This window comes from Crocodylus porosus, unplaced genomic scaffold (assembly GCF_001723895.1).
Source record: "Crocodylus porosus isolate Cpor-Errol unplaced genomic scaffold, CroPor_comp1, whole genome shotgun sequence".
In the NCBI taxonomy this organism is placed as follows: Eukaryota; Metazoa; Chordata; order Crocodylia; family Crocodylidae; genus Crocodylus; species Crocodylus porosus.
In genome coordinates, this window is record NW_017728907.1 from 47,288,129 (window position 1) to 47,304,755 (window position 16,627).

General features: G+C 43.0%; 1 protein-coding gene across 1 annotated transcript in view; it reads left to right on the forward strand.

Moving 5' to 3' along the window:
* The window catches only part of MAST2 (microtubule associated serine/threonine kinase 2), a 207,754-nt gene that overhangs the window by 146,142 nt on the left and 44,985 nt on the right, over positions 1-16,627 (forward strand). The window contains exon 7 of the mRNA XM_019531350.1: positions 3,905-4,059. Within this exon, the coding sequence (XP_019386895.1) occupies positions 3,905-4,059 (155 nt within the window). The remainder of the gene's footprint in view (positions 1-3,904; positions 4,060-16,627) is intronic.

The window sequence follows — 16,627 nt, forward strand, 5'->3', positions numbered from 1 at the left end:
CGGTCCTGTAGCTGTGGCTGGAGCGTACTCAGTTCCTCCAAAGGGTGGTGGATATGCAGTTTGTCAGCCCTTGGGCTGTGAGATGCTCAGTGAGAACAAACTCTTTGCTAAATTTGTAGTCCCTGTTTCAGCATATGTGAAGCTACAGGTTTTCAAAGACTGGGCAAACACAAGGCAGATTTTCATGTATGTAGATGGCAAAAGACACATGGTGATACGCAGGCTTCCACCTGGTATTTCCGGTTCCCTCTCCAAAGCACGGGGGTGCTCGAGCTGTTCAAAGGGAAGGTTGCAAGAATTTTTTAAGTGAACAAAAACAATTTATATTGTCTCTGCCTCGTTCCCTGGAACAACTGAACGGTAGCTGAAGTTCCTCCCCTCCCGCTGCACCAATCCAGGCTGAGGCGGATACCCATCGTGGAAAGCGTTAGCCCAAGTGGTAGAAACTTTGTAAAGTTGTAAACAAAAGAAAATCATCGGGTAATCTTAAAAAAAAGCAACCGTCCCAGCTCTGTCAGCAGCACATGGTTTTGTCGAAAACCAGGGTGTCTGAGCCTCCAAGAATGTGAAACCTTCCTGTGATCCTACCATTCGTAGTAAAACAGGGCTGGAAGGGACCTCAAGTGGTTGCCTAGTCCAACCTCCTGCTCAAGGCTGGACCATCCCTGTTCGTCCATTAGTATCCCAATTTTAGAATCACAGAAAGGCATTAATACATTAAACACGTTGCTTAAAAATTAAGGTGAGAAAAATTCTTAGGACTGGTTAAGTAACTATTCCATTTCTAAACCAATTGGACTTGGTGCTTATTTGCAACAAGTTACGTCTTCCAAGTACTTCACGTATTTTAAGTAGCTTATCCACCTGACACCTCTGAGAAGTAGTAGGTCAGCTGTCTTGCTCCACATAGATGTGGAAACGGAAGGAATGAGAGCTTGAGCGGCTTGCCGAAGAACGCAGCAGGTTTGGAGGTACTCCGGGGACTAGAATCGGGGAGCTGGGGCTCCCAGTCGTATGGTCATTCCACTACGTTGCATTGCCTCTTAAAACTACCTTCTCTTTTAATAACCTCCTTCTTTTTGGTGGTGTGCCAAAAGCAAGTGGCATCCTGGAACCAGTTCAAAGCGCCTGTTTTTGGTAGCCTGAATACCACATTGCCGTTTCTTTAATAAGAATCATCCTCCAGTCTCTGTGGGCTTTAGACAGCACTGGTACTAGTTGAGTCAAAGTACAAGACACCTAGCTGTGCGAAGCTTGCTGAAAGGTGCATATCTAACCTCTCCTGGCTTTTTTCATCTTCCATATTGCTGGTGTCTCAAATCCCTCTTTCCGTCTGCTGCCCTTTTAAATTTCAGATATTGTAGAGAAGCCACGCGTTTCTTCTCATGTAAAACACTCAGTGCAGGCTTCCCTTCAGGTGTGTAGACTTAGAGCAATCATTTGAATGGGCTAATACACAATTATTTCCTTAAGTAGCTAATTTGTTCTTTATTTATTAGATTCAGAGTTCATGTATAAACGTCAGCAATCTTAGCTGAAAGCATTTAAAACGAGCTGGCTAATTTTCTGGTTTTAACCATGGGGAAGTTTGCATGGCTCTCCTGTAGGTATCAAATTCAGTGACTTCATTACTTAAAAATCAATAATACAGCTAGGTTTCACTTTGCTCTTGTGATCCCCCATTACCAGCATTTATTCCTTGAAGATGTTTGAGAGCTCAAGAAGCCTTTGGCTAAGGAAGTCCATCTCCTAATGCTTTTTAACCACAGGTTCTCCTTCATATTCCCCAGTTCCAGCCCTGCATGAAATCTGATTGCTCTTGATGAGACAAAGTAGAAGGCAGGGTTTGCCGGCATACCATAAGTGGAATAATATTTTTAAATGACGCTGTTTTTTCAGTGCTTGTGTTGCCAGAAGGCAAACACTGTCAATTCTTGACAACCAGTATACTGCGTCTCTGGTTGTGACAGTGCTAATGACACCACCTGATAAGAACGTGATATATATTGGCTCTTCTCATTGTGGTTGGTTCTCATATACTTTTTTTTTCTTGCATCAGAGACATTTTTGCAATACCAGAGTCTCTTAGGAGCTTTCATAGTGGTGCCAGAACACACCATACTTCATCTACACCCTCTCCTTCCTTCCATAGACTCCCTGCTCCAGGAGCTGCTGCAAGGGAGGCGGAGAAGGGAGCACCCACCTTTTTGTGGGATTCATCCATGCCCGGAGACTTGCAGGTGGTTTCTGCTCTCCCTACACCGCTGAGCAATGCACGGGGAGTGGATCTGGACCAGTGGGCTGCAGCTACCATCGTATTTTGTGATGGTGTGATCTGTAGCCTTGAGAGGTTTATAATTCCCACCGTGCAGGTCTCCCCTTAATATGAGCAGTCAGGCTGGGATACTGAATAGCATGCTAAAATTCTTCACAGAGCAAATTTTCTATTAGAGGTGGGCATCTCTGATCTGCTCAGGTGTTTGTATTTTGTCTGTTTTGGGGACTCTTTTTCCCCTTTAAGTGCAGCTCTTGGACTCCTGAAAAGTTTGTATACGCCTGGTCTAAACAACCCCCCACCCCAATATAAAAAACTGTATATGCTATCAGCACTAAAAATGTGGTGTTTTTCAGTAAGTCCTGGCCAGTCTTAGACAGTCTTGTCAGTGCTTGGCCTCAACTACTAAGCTATAGTTCCTAGCTTTTTTTCCCTGAAAGCTCACTAATATCTTCAGCAGCAAATAACTAGAAAAACAAACGTAGGTAAGTTGAAATTTGGGTTGTGCATGCGTCCTTGGCCTTGATACATCTGTTGCTGCTGCTCAGTGCTTGAATGCATTCAGCTGCAATGAATGCAAGTGGTAGTAATGAGGTACGGCCAAAGAAGGGTTATCCAGTTCAGCGGTGCACAGTGATTACTCCATGAGAGCAATACAGACCGGGATGTCAGAGAATAACCATCGATGCCACAAGACCACATGGAGTGTAGCACTCTGGTTGCTCAGCACCTGCTGAAAGTCTTCGTTTTTTCTTGAAATAGTATGTTCAGTGAGTCCTGCCAGATGGAAAAGTATAGCAGTTGCACCCATTGGTTCTGTTTTCCTAGCTGCGCTTTAAGCAACCGCTTGCTCTCGCCAAATGTACTGTTCAGCTTTCACATTAATTTTCATTTAATTCCAGTTTTTGCTTGGTTCAGCAGTTAAAACTGTTTAATGTCTGTCATTACACCAGCACACGTTATAAGCAGAGCAGATCATTTAAAGATGAATAAACTCTTCACCTCTTTGTAACAGAAAAACAAGGGAAACCCTGTTCATCATACAGCCCTGCAAAGTCAGCTCTCCTCACTTTATTCCTGCCTGCTCAACTAGAGAAGAAAGCTGATGGGTAAACTAGGGAGGAATGAAATACAGATCATTTACAATAGCAAGTACCAAAGAGGGCCAGTAAAGGATGCTAATTTTCACATACCACACACCTCCATAGCATTCTGCATGCCAGTGAAATCTCTGAGCTGAGGGAGCATGAGGGGGGGAAGAAAAGAAAAGTTGCTCACTACTCCAGCAACCTCTTTGCCCATCCCAAAGGGACTTCTTAGTTATGCACCTTCCCTTTCTCCTCCAAATGAATTATCTTCTTGATCAAATTGAATAGTTCTGGAGCCGTGGGAGTTTATTATCCCTTAACCAGCCTCCAGAACTTGTCCTGATCCTAGTGGCCTCAGAATTACATATGCATGTTGAACTAGCCTAATTAGGAAAATAAAAGAGGCCCCTGTGCTGGTGAGTGACTTTCTTTTCTGTCAAAAGCTGTGCAGTCTGGCAGGATCCATCCCTACTCCACTCATTAGCTGTCCCCTGTGCATGTGTTTAGCGTATTTCTTTTCTGTATTTTTTTCTGTACTCAGTCATCATGCTCATCCCAGGAGAAGCTGCACCAGCTGCCCTTTCAGCCAACGGCCGATGAGCTTCATTTTCTGACCAAGCATTTCAGCACGGAGAGCATCACTGACGAGGAAGGGCGTCACTCCCCAGCCATGAGGCCCCGATCCCGCAGTCTCAGGTGAGCTTCCCTTGCCACTCGCTGCACAGGAAATGGTGTCAGTTCTCGCTGCCTGTCTGTTCCAGTCGTAAGGGCAGCAATGCAGAGTTGTGTCCCAATAATTGTAATTCATCTGACCGACCATTTCTGAACTCAACTTTATCAGGAGGGAGGTGTAGTTCATCGTTTGTCCAACTCTACCATAAATCTCTAAGATTACAATTAATGTCATCATGGAATACATTTTAGGTTTGATTCCTCTGAGGCCAACTTGATTCCCAAATGGTTTTTTTCTGAGAACGATCCTTTCTTGACATTAGGGGACTATTTTGTCATTAGAAGTCATCAGGAGCAAGTGTGCCTGAAGAGATGCATCAGCTCCTAGTATAAATTAAACTAAAGTTGTTGTTGGACCGTGACAGAAAGTCCCAAACAGTGCTTCTGTAACAGTGCTGGAAGCAGTTTTGTTACCAGTTACACGATTCCAGTTATTGGTTTTGCTATTAGAGACCTTTGTCGCTCACGCAGTAGCCAGCTATGAGGCTATTATATAGTGCAGAGAGCATTTCAGTGCCAAAAAGCAGGGGTGGTTGGACTTTAATCCGTTTCTTACTCAGGTCCACAACACATCAGTTATTTTAATAACCCGTTCAGTGGCAGGGCAGAAGTATCGAGTAATTACCGTACATGAATGTGTTGAGCCAGATTAATGAAATCTGTGACTGGGAGGTGCAAACTCCGGAGCGGGGCACCTTGTGTCACAAAAATCATTCACATGGAGATGTTGGGGGGTGTTTCCACTGCAACTTCTATTTATGCTCCTCACCAGGGGGTGGGAGAGAGGGATTTTAACTTCAGACAAAATCCAAAGGAGCCCTGCTAGCTGCAGTTACCGAGATAGGGCATGGATGCTCAGCCTCCAGCCCGCGAGCCAAATGCAACCTGCAGAGCCATTGCATCTGGCCTGTGGGGCTTCCCACAGGTCCAGAAATTTGGCAGCGGCGGAGCAGTCATTAACATGGTCATTCTCCCTCCTGCCATATTCCCAAGCCCTGGCTGGGGCCAAGCTATGCCACCTCCCCCCATGGGGCTGGGTTGGAGCCCCTTCCCTTCTGTTGGGGTGTACCTCATGCCTCCCCCAACTCCGGAGGTGGCTTGTGGCCTGGCCTCCCTCCCCCACACTTGCCGGGCTGGATCAAGCTCCTTTCACCTTTGGGGCTGCGTTGTGTCTGGCCTGCCCCCTCACCTCCCCTGCACAGCCAGATGGTGCCTGCCATGCCCACCCTGGCTGGATCCAGCCTGAGGACGGACCAGTCGCTGCCAATTCAGCCTGTTGGGGAAAAAAGATTGAGCACCACTTAGTGCATTCATCCAGGGACCATGGGCATAGGGACTTGTTGCAGAAATTGAAGTTTGGTCCACAGTGACTCTGGCCCAATGACTGTTGAGCGTTTAAATACCTGGTAAGTGGTGTCTCATTGCAGGGTTAAATTCATGATTATTTGTATGTTCTGAACTACAGTGCAGGTTACACGGTAATTACGTTTGGATCTACCAAGTGTAGTTACACAGTAATCTACAGGAGCAGGTAAGTAGCAGCAGTAGCTACATGTGTAGTTGGTGACCTCTATAAATCACCGCATATTAAGAAACTAGTTAAGTGACTCATACCTCATTGTTCAAATCTTTTTGAACAATGTCTCAATTCATTCCTATTGCTGCCTCCCTTAACACTGGCTGTTGCTAATTAAAGTCCTTGTAGTGACTCTAATTCACTATAGATAAGAAAGCTACTGTAGGTAGAAAAAATACATTCACTAAGGTAGTTAATGATCCTTTCTAACATAGACATATTACTGCTGGGATAATGAAGCATAAAACGTTGCTTATATAAGATTGATCTGGAAATTGAAGTGAAGAGCTTACATTTGTGCCCTCTTATAAATACGAGCTATCAACACACTTTAATTCTGTGACCCAGAGTGACAGGAAACTGGGCTTTATCACATTTAAGAATTATAAGGTGTAAACAGTGGAAAGATTATGCAAATTCAGTTGTGTTATATGAGCTCTGAGACGCTGGTATGTCAAGCCTTCCTCCACTCCAGAACATCTTCCAACTCCTATATTAGAGCAGTCTACCCTGCTACGGTACCTATATTTATTGTAAAATATACATTTCTGGGCTTAATTTCATATTCTTGGCTCGCCGTGGCTAGGAAGAGTGATGCTGATTTACAGCAGCCTCTTTCTGGTCTATTTAAGAGCCAAGGGGCATTCATGTTAGGTCATGACCTTTCTTTCAGATGACACTTCAAATGGGCGCCCAACTTAGCAACATATGTCGAGGCAAGATGAGAACTCTGGGAGAGGATAACATACTGCCAAAAAAAGAAAAGGAAGCTTGACACATGTAGGGTGATTGTATTTCCAACTTAAATTGTTTGCTAGTAAATACCTGTTTGCTTCTGCCAATGCCCACACAGCTGATCCTCAAAGCCAGCTTACCTGAAGTGATGGTGTAACATCCATGTCTCACCTCTTGATTTAAAAAAAAAAAACAAGCCTGAGTTGTAGGATAAAATTTGCCCAGCAACTCACCTCAAACATTTTATCTTAATAGGCATTTGATGGCCTATGAATGCCTAATAGGCATTTCTACTCTTGCCAAGCAGCTCTGGTTCTCTGGTGAGATCAGTTGCTTCCAGTTTTATGTTCTCAATTTGACTGTCGTTTGCACCAAGGGTCTTCAGCAATGTGTCTGCATAGTAGCAGTGTATCTCCAGCTGCAATGGCATATTTTGTTTAGCCTGGATTAGATAATTAGCTCCTAAGAGCCATCTCATAGCCAGATGTCTTTTCTTCAGTTCATTACATGTGTGACTTCCTATAACCCCTCAAGTTGTTGAACAACTGGAAGAAGACCTCTCTACAAAGCTCACTTTTATGGACCATCTTAGACTTCACAAAGCCAAGACTTGTTTCGAGAGGGGAGATTCTTGAAGATAAGAGACTCGCCATCAATTCTTGGGGCTTCACCTCTGTGGACAGTGTGATTCTACATAAGGCTTCTGGGTCTTTTGGCCTCTTCAGTCTGTACCACCCTTTTGCTCATCTGCGAATGAACTCTTCAACATTGTATAGCATCTCATTATACACCCAGGAAGGAAATATCCTAAGCATGAATGAATTGTCCCCAGAAACCAGACAGGAATGCCCTCAGTCTCAAAGTTTGGGTAAATCACACATGGCCATGTTGGCATCTAATCTAATCAGAATGATATGCAACTTGGAGGCTATGGGACAAGAATGTGGCTCACATCTGAGGGTCGTCCTTATTGCACCAGCATTCACAGAGACCAGACATCTTGTCATGTGCACTATCAGGTGTACTGTTGTTGAATTGGAGCAGTTGCCATCTCTGTGCCTTCCTTGATCCTCAGGTCATTAGAAAGAGCCGAGAAGAAAGAGCAGTTGTTGTCTCTCCTAATGACAAGGGAGAATTCTTCATCTAAATCCAGAACTGCTTCAGCTAAGTGCCTAGACAGCAGTGTAAAACCTGCTGACTGTTTCTGCTCACAGAGGGTCAAGCAAGAACTATTTGAGGCGAGATGGGGGACCCTTAACTCTGAAATGCTGTAGACCAAAATTGATGCTCTTCATGTTGTGCAGGTAATCATGACTGACAATCCCGTGCAGTCGGGGATGATTGTCTTTCATGATTGCCTTACCTGTAGGTCTGAAAATGGCTGATGAGGTTGATTTGGGATCAGTAAGTACTGTTGCAACTTGGGCGTGTGTTTCCGTGCAGGACAGATGGCTCTGGATTCTTGGTTTGGTCCATGACAGGCTGATTTCCCTGCTTTTCTATCTTGTGTTCTCATGAGGTGTCAGAGTACTGAGATCCCTGGAACAGACTTTTCATCCATTTGGGGCAGGCCTGGGCAATAGTCTCCCATAAGTTGATATTGATGTTGTATTTTTTCCAAGTTGGCCTTGAGGACATCCCTGAAGTGCATTTTCTGCTTTCCTCTTGAGTGTACTTAGCTAGGAGAATAAAACTTGCATAGGGGGGCTGGAGTTGGACACTTGGATGATATGGCTGGCCCAGCGAAGTTTATGTTGGATGATTATCACCTTGATGCATATGGTGAGAGGACGTTAACATTGGTGCATATGTATTCCCACTTGATTCAAAGGATCTTCTGCAGGCAGCATTGATGGTACTTCTCCAGTGACTTGAGGTGTCTTTTGTATATTGTCCATGTCTCAGCTACACAGCAGTAAGGTAAGGATCACAACTGCTTGATAAACCATGAACTTGGTTTTAAATCTGATGTCACAATCGTCGAACACCCATTTCATCAGGTGTCTGAAGGCTGTACTTGCACATTTGAGGTGTTGTTGGATTTCTTTGTCAACATCAGCCTTCTGTGAGAGATGGCTTCCAAAGTACAGGAAATACGAAATGTTCTTCAGAGTCTCACCATAAATCGGAATTACCAGAGCTGGAGACTGCATTAAGAGCTTTTTGATGGAGGATGTTAGTCTTCTGAATGTTAAGCGTCAGTCCCGGTAAAGAGATCAACAGTTGCCTGAAGATGTACTTCCAAGTGAACAAACAGTACAGCATCATCAGTGTACTGGAGTTCAGTGATTGAGGTCGGAATAATCTTGGTTTTGGCTCGGAGTCAGCTGAGATTAAATAGTTTACTATCCATGCTACCGCCTATCAGTTTTTTGTTAGAGACGAGTCTATGTTTCTTGTTCAATAGCCTTCAGGTTTCTTAAGTAATGTCTAATACCTTTCATCTTGTCCAAGTATGGCCCTCAGCTCAGGAGTTCATCATGGTCTTAGTGACGTTGGTGGCTCTGTATTTGAGGCTATGTCTCAAGCATCCCTAGAACCCCTCTCTAAAAGGATTTTTCAGCAGCTGTTGCTTTTGCTAGGGAGTGCATGGCTCAGGGTCTGGGCTGTAGGGGGTTAGGAGGTGATAGCCTGCCTAGGAGCCCTGGGTCAGCTGACAGAGATGACTGGGTGGCCTTAGGGGAAAATAAAAGCTCCCAGGGAGATAGCTGGGGGAGAGGGAGGAGGCTGGTATGCTGAGGGAAAAGCACCGATCTTGAGTGGTCTCTCTCTTTCTAGGAGAAAAGAGCAGAGGTTTTACTTTAATTTGTGATGACATTTGTTCATGTTATCCCTTGTGTTGTTTGCCATGGGAACTAGCTTTTCACATGTAAAAATAACCAAACTGGAAATGGGACCTGAGTGCTGCCTAGCCTTTGTGAGGAGGTTGGTTCTTGGGTCAGGCTAATAGAAAGACACCCTACAGCAGTGAGCAAACTTGGTGTCTTGCTTTTCACCCTTGACAGGAGTACATCAAGTTGTTCTGAGACAAGGTCATAACCTTAGGCTTTTATGCTTAAGTCAATTTCATGTTTTCATATGTGTTAATATAACTGCCTGTTCTTTGACCCAGATATTCTGTTCCCTCTGGGAGTCATTCTTGCCATCCTTGGACATAAAAATAAAAAGAAAAGAACAGAGAATCCCTATATTGCTACCAGGAGAGGACTAAGTCGTGCAGAAATTCAAACAGATTACTTGTTGCCTATACACAAGGAGAATCCTATTAATAATTTTTTCCACTGACTTGAGATGTATTGATCATTGCTGCCCCTAAATCGGAAAATCAGTACACTACAGCTTGAGGACGCACGCTAATAGGGTCATGACTGCCTTTGTAGCACATCTAAGGCAGGTTCCTCTTACAGAGATGCACAAAGCAGCAACCTGGAATTGTTCTGCTCTCAAGTAAGTCTGACCCCTTTGGCTCGGCATCATGTTTCAGCACGGAGTTTGGAATGCTGCTATGTCCATTTTGGCCTGGAATTCCTCACCCATCAGCCCCGATTAGGGACATTTGCCTGGTAATCTCCCGTAAGTGGGAGTTCACAAAAGCCTTCAGAGAAAGAAGTAAGGGTAACCTGCTGACAACCGTTCTTCAAGAATTGCCTTTGTGCCTTCATGTTTGACAACCTCCTCCTTTGTCTTGGGATTCTGCAGGCCAGGGAGAAAGAGCTGATGGAGCTAGTGGGCTGTGCTTGCAAGTGATCTCTCCAGTACCTACCCAATGGACATGGCTCTTTGTATATAGTGCTCCAGCTTGATACTAGAGGAGCTGCACCTTTAGGCTAGGGACAAACATTCAAAAGACCTGAGCCCGAATATGTTCAGTCTTTGCAAGTTAGTTTAAGCTGGCCAGGATAAACCGGTTTGTAAAACATCCCCTGTGGACTGAAGAAATGCAGGCACATGTCTGCAGTGGCTCAGGCTAGAAGCCGGGGGGGGGAGGAGGGGGCGCTAGAGCAGACCTCCCTTCCCTTCTACATTGCTGGGCATGGCCAGGCAGGATGCTCTGAGGTTCCATCCTCCGCCGCCCCCCCCCCCCGCAGCCCAGCAGGGAGATGATAACACAGTGTTTATCACCCCTAATTCAGTGTTTTCTTAATGGGCTGACAAACAAGAACCTCTCTCATTAGTTCAAGCTCTTCTTAAACAGCTTTTCCAAGGAAGGAATGGAGGGACATTACCTGTTGATTAGCTCCAAAAAGCCCCAAGATGGCACTGTCTTGTCTGCCTTTGTCCCATCTCCCACAGCATGGACCATAGCCAGTGTGTGATATTCTAGTTAATGTGGAGAGGTGTCTGTGTAAGGCAGAGGGGAGGGGAGGGCAGGGATTCCTGCTTGAGCAGGGAGTGGGGAGAGCAGGAGGAAGCCAGGTAGACCCTGCTGTACCTGCAGCCTCTGCTGGAGCTGCAGCCAGGGAGTGGAAGGGAGAGGCCAGCCCTGCTGGGCTGGATCAGAGAGCAAAGTCCTGCCCAGCGAAGTATCTGGGATTCTGGGGGACTCTGATCCAACTTAAACTAGGAAGGAGTCTGGGACAGACATTGTATAAATTGGTTTGAGTCAAATCAGTTAAATGTGATACTACGTTCAACCAGGTTTATCTCAAACTGGTTTCAGCCATTTTTGAACTGGTTTATGTGCACCGAACATCTCTTCTGTTACAGATTTAAACCAGTTTCTGATCACTTAAACTGGTTTATGTGTAATTTCTGTCCCTAGCCTTAAGGGGAAGTACGCAGAGGAAGCTCTCCAGGAGCCATATTTACCAATAAGTAACCTTTTTTTTTCCCTATTCATGCATTGTGATTTGTCAAGTGAGAATAAACACTCTGCCGTACCAAATTGTAACAGAGGACCCGCCCCCCCTTCCCCCCCCATAGTGATGCAACTCCATGCCTCAGGATTCATACCTACCAAGTGCTGATATCATACCTGATGCAGCAAAGCACTTATGCACAAGCTGAATTTTTAGCCCGTGAATAGTCTCCTTGACTTTGTCACCTTGCCTCCGGACAGCAATCAGCACTACAAACTTCTGAACCCTAGAGCAGACAATTGCTGTATAACCAGCCCACCAGGGAAATTTTTCCCATCTCCCACTTAGTTTGTGCTCTGAAGCATGAAGGCTTATATCCCATACATGCTTTTAGTGTATTGAAAGTAACTTTGGAAGTTTTCGTTATCCCTATTTATATGTCTAATTCTTTTTAACCATACTAAGCTGTTTGCCTCAAGGCGGCCAATTCTATAGTTTAATTCTATATTTTGTTTTATGAAGCGGAATCCTTTAAAAAAAAAATTGTAAATTTGTTGCCTTTTATTTTTCCCCTTGATCATCATCTTTTGTGAGAAAAGGTAAAAGTGGGTGTTCCTATCTGCCTTGCATCCCAGTGTTATTTTAATTTTATTATACTTTTTTCAGGATACTACACAGTCTAAAACTTTTTTATTATGTAGGCCTAATAGTGGTCATAAGAATTAATATTGCCTCTCAAAAAGTATATAGCAGAAATAGAGTTTGTTTAGAGATAAATTGACCAAAACTGAATATTGTACTCCAGATGAGAATGTACTACTGATTTATGTAACTTACAGTAATTTTTCCATTCAATTCTTAAAGCTTCTAACAATTTTTTTGTTAGGATAAAGTTTTTATCTGCTTATTTTTGGACATATCAAATAATGATACAAGATCACAAGAAAAACCTGTTGGTATAACTAAATGTTTGTGGGAAAGGGGTTATTTTTAAAAAGGTATAAATAATGTTCTTCCATATGCTACAAATAATCTGTGGTGTCTGTAAAGGAAATACATTAAGCAGACGAGTGACCTGCTATATCTTGTGTAAATGACCTAATGATGTTATGATTATGACAAACGTATAAATGGGATTATAAGCCCTACATAAGAATACATGGAGACATACAAATGAAGAAATATGTATATAAAATTCAATTGAATGTAGAGGTATGGACCAACATTCCTGTTCATACCAAGGAGATTGGCAGCAGGATCAATGCCACCACATAGTCACAGTCTGGAAGAATTGGGGTGTTGTTTGTTTGTTTTGGGGTTTTTTTGTGTTACGGTATTCATGGACTATCCCATTTTGCCTCCCAGTTTCCTAATTCAGTAGGGCCACAGTAGTTGCCTTTTTGTATGCTTTTGATTATGCAGACATAAATTGAATAAACATTATTTTTCTGTAATTTTTTCTTCTGCCATACCTGTAAACTTTACATTAGCCAGTTTCAGTCGAAAACTCTTTTCTTGGCTTGCATATTTTTGCAGTCCTATTCGGTCAACCATCAGAGGCACAAAACCAGAGAAGTGCACCGGGAAGCATTAAGTACAACACATCTTCTGAAAGCTACATGCCAGAGGGTCTGTTGAACTCTAGTGCATTTTCTAAGCACTCTGTTATGTTACGTCTCTTCAATAATGCAAGTTTGAAGGGGTGTACAAATTCCCCAGACAGTTATTACAAAGAATCTTGTCTGTGGCTAAAATTTAGTTGAAGGGACCAAGCCTGTTCCTATTGAAATGAGTAGTCAATTAGTTGTGGTCTTCACTGGAAACAGGAGTGGGCCCTGAGGCCTGATCTACGCGGTGCATCAAGCAGGGCAGGTCTGTACCAGCAGCTGACTGATAGCTTGTCCACATTAGTTTCCACTAAATCAGAATCAAATGTTGCAAAGTCAGCTCCTTCTGTCCTTGTTTCCTGATTCTCTGTGCACTTGCATCACCAGAGGATATGACGCTGAGTTTTTATTTTATGCACTTACATCTCTACAGCTTTAAAACTACATCCCTTTAGTGTCAGTGACAAAAGATGAAGGCATATGCTTTTAATTGTTTCCTGAGCAAGCTGAGCTTTAGAATTGTGTTATGCGTACATCCTCATTAGACCTTCTTCCTGAGAGGGGCAAAGCAGAGAAGATCATAGGTTTTGAGCCCCTCTGCATTTTTCTAATAAGTGCAGCTGTCAAACTGAGGGAAAAATTACATATAGAGATGCATTTCACTTCCATTTAGTCACTTCTGCACTCCAGTTTTCAAAGGCTTTGTTTATTAATATGTGTGCCACTCCACAGAGAAGCTGCCTGTTTACTATTTTTTAAATTTATAGCATCAGTTTTAGATACACATATCTGTATTTTGACAGGCAGAAATCCAAATATCTTTATTGGAGAGATGTGCCATTTAGGTCTATTAAACATGATTTCACAAAGGGAGAAGGGTAAAACAGAGGTAGTTTTTCATTTCACCAGTGAGCTTGAGGGGACAGATAGTATTCTTCTAGTGTCTGCTGTAGTGGCATGAAAACCTTGCAAAAATAACAGAAGCACCATCTCTTACATTTCTTCCCCTCCCCCCTGGGAAAAAGAAGGTAGCCCCCCTGCCCTTCTACATTAAAATGTAATGCATGCACACACAGTACCTCCTTGATCTTCATTTGTAAAAGTTGGCATTTTTAGATGTTCCAATATGAAATGTGAAATTATGGTCCTTAGTATGTTTATAAGGTTTCCACATCTTGGAAAGTTGCCACGTTAATAAAAATATTGGAATTCACTAATTTTACTGTGTTAAAATTCTTGTTTTCCCCAGGCTACATTCAGTATCAGTTATCTGCAAAAACTGATCTTTTTTTTTTTTCTTCTTCAGGGGGAAGGGGGGAGATCTGGTAATCTGTCTCATAGGTGTTGTAAAATAACCAGTTATATCTGGCAGCTAGCCTTTGGTTGGTTAGTCAATTATCCATATAATTACTTCTGTACTTTCCCAGACTAAAGTCGAACATAAATGATGGTGCAGTATATTGCATCACAATCTTGCCATAGTCAATTAGACATTTAATTTGACATGTTATATTGGGAAGATTTTATTTTGAATGGTAATTTGGAAGTTGATTCCAGACCTTTTCCCTTGCCATTTGTGTGCTCTGACATTCTGAATAGTGGAAAAGGCTATTAGGATCCAAAGTAAAGGGAGGAAAATTGCAGCTGCAAAAGAATAGAGGGGAAGACTTGGCTTTCCTGATGGACTGTAACACTTTGTAGGGAAAAAAGGATAGAAGTGCCATATTTACCTGAATCCAAGATGACTGTGAATTTAATATGACCCCCCCCATAATTAGATTCTATACATGGAAAAGTTATTAATTTGTTATAATTTTCCATGTATAAACCTTAATTATTGGAGAGTTGTCCTAGTTTCCTTTCTGCGCCTCCCACTGCTACAATGGAGAAAGCAGCAGTGTGGGGGGCAGGAGAGGAGATGAGCAGCCTGACCTTCACCCCTTGGCCCCATTAACTTGTTCTCCCTGCTGCCTGCTTCTCTGTGGTGCCTGCACCCCCTGCCACCTGCCTCCCACCACTGCTGCCTGCCATCAGCTCCCTAGAGCCTCCCCTGCCACAGTGGGGAGATCACACCATCCCTTGTCCCACACCACCACAGGTGGGACAAGGGGCAATGTTTGTTTCACCCAGTGAGGTAGATCAGCTCTGCCATGACAGTCTGGCACAGCTGATATGCATCAATTGGCGACATCTATTTCTAGCCTACTAGTCTAGCTGAGCAGGGAGAGCATGCACCCTTCACAGTCCCGCACTGTGCTGCAAGAAGACACAGCTAGTCAGGTCTGCCCTGCACACTGCTGCCATCTGTTGCCAGGCAGACTGAGGGAGCCTGTAGACCATGCTGAGGTGTGCGCGCAGGGGCCCCCGGCTGTTCAATGTCAGCACTACAAGCTCTCTGCTCTTCAGGAACTTAGCATTCTTCAGGCTTCTCCAACTAAGTTTTTCTACTGGGAGAACAAACCTGGGAGAATTCGCTGAGGTCATTTGAAAGTGTGTAGACAGCCATTGTCTTGAGGAAGAATTTAAAAAGAAATATATTTTAACTCAATCTGGCTAATTAAAAAATAGCCATGTCTATTTTTTTTTCTCCTTTAACATAACTGGCCTTCTGTGTAATTTGAAGTGTGTTTACTTATAGCAAAGGAGATACATTAATAAAGGCAGGACACAAAGGAATTTGTGGAAGGGAGGGATCTCATAAGTAAGAGATTGTTATTTGTTATTGTTGCTTTCCCCAAATTAGTGAGTTAAATTTTTCTTTCAGTTGTTAACATGTAATTCCCAAGAGAACGTTATTGCCTCCAAATAGATTTATTGCTTGATATCTATAATACATGCAGAGCTTAGGATGCATTTATTCCTTTCAGAAAGCTATCTTTCACCCTTCAAAAGAAACATTTCAATATGTTTAATTCAAGACAGAAATAATTGTCTTAATCTGTTAACGTAGAGAAAATATTTAGCAATACGTGGTACTCTTCAAAATGACAAAAGCAAATATTGCAGAATGTGTTATAACAGAAGCCACAATTTATTTTGAAAATAAAAAACAATAAAACGAGAAAAAAATGAAGTCATTGCCTGCTGCAGGCAATCAGGTAACTAAGTGTGCAGTGAATTTGTATCTGCATTACCTCATTCAGCCTTTGGCTTTTTCTAATAGTGGAATGAGTCAGAGCATTACATACCACCAAGCATGATGAAATAAGAGGCAACCATTCTTTTGAAAATACTCGCACTGTAATGTGCAGCTTTCTGTCTGTCAAGATTTAGTGTCCCATTTTTCTGTGTGCTTGTGACATTGTGCAATATATAATGTGGGAGTTGAATTTTCATGAAAATGTAAGTTACTCGACATGCGTGTGTACATACATGTAACATTGAATGAATAACACTGCATCTGCATACATGCTAGTCCATCATATAGTCTGCTGATAACGGGACGTAGTTGCACGCACCGCTTTGTTTCATTTTCCCGTGCTCCCTTTTTTACAGTACAGGTTTGAGAGGAGTATATTGAGCTCTTCTCATGCAAGGTCTTTGAAAGTTGCCATGGAGAGCAAACTGAAAATTTGTGGTAATGCAGGGAATTTTGAGAATCATTCCTGTAGGGAAAATAGAATAATTAAAAATAAATTTACAAAACTGTGCTGTCAGGTTTTGAGTTTCTCTCTGTCGGGCCTTGTCTTCATCACATGCATTGCAGTTATAATAAAGACAGGATCGTTTGTAGCTTCAGTACAATTTGGCAGGGTAGTTTGTGTGAAAACTTTCAACTTGCATTTCTTCACTTGATTTCCATGCAAGAGCGCACC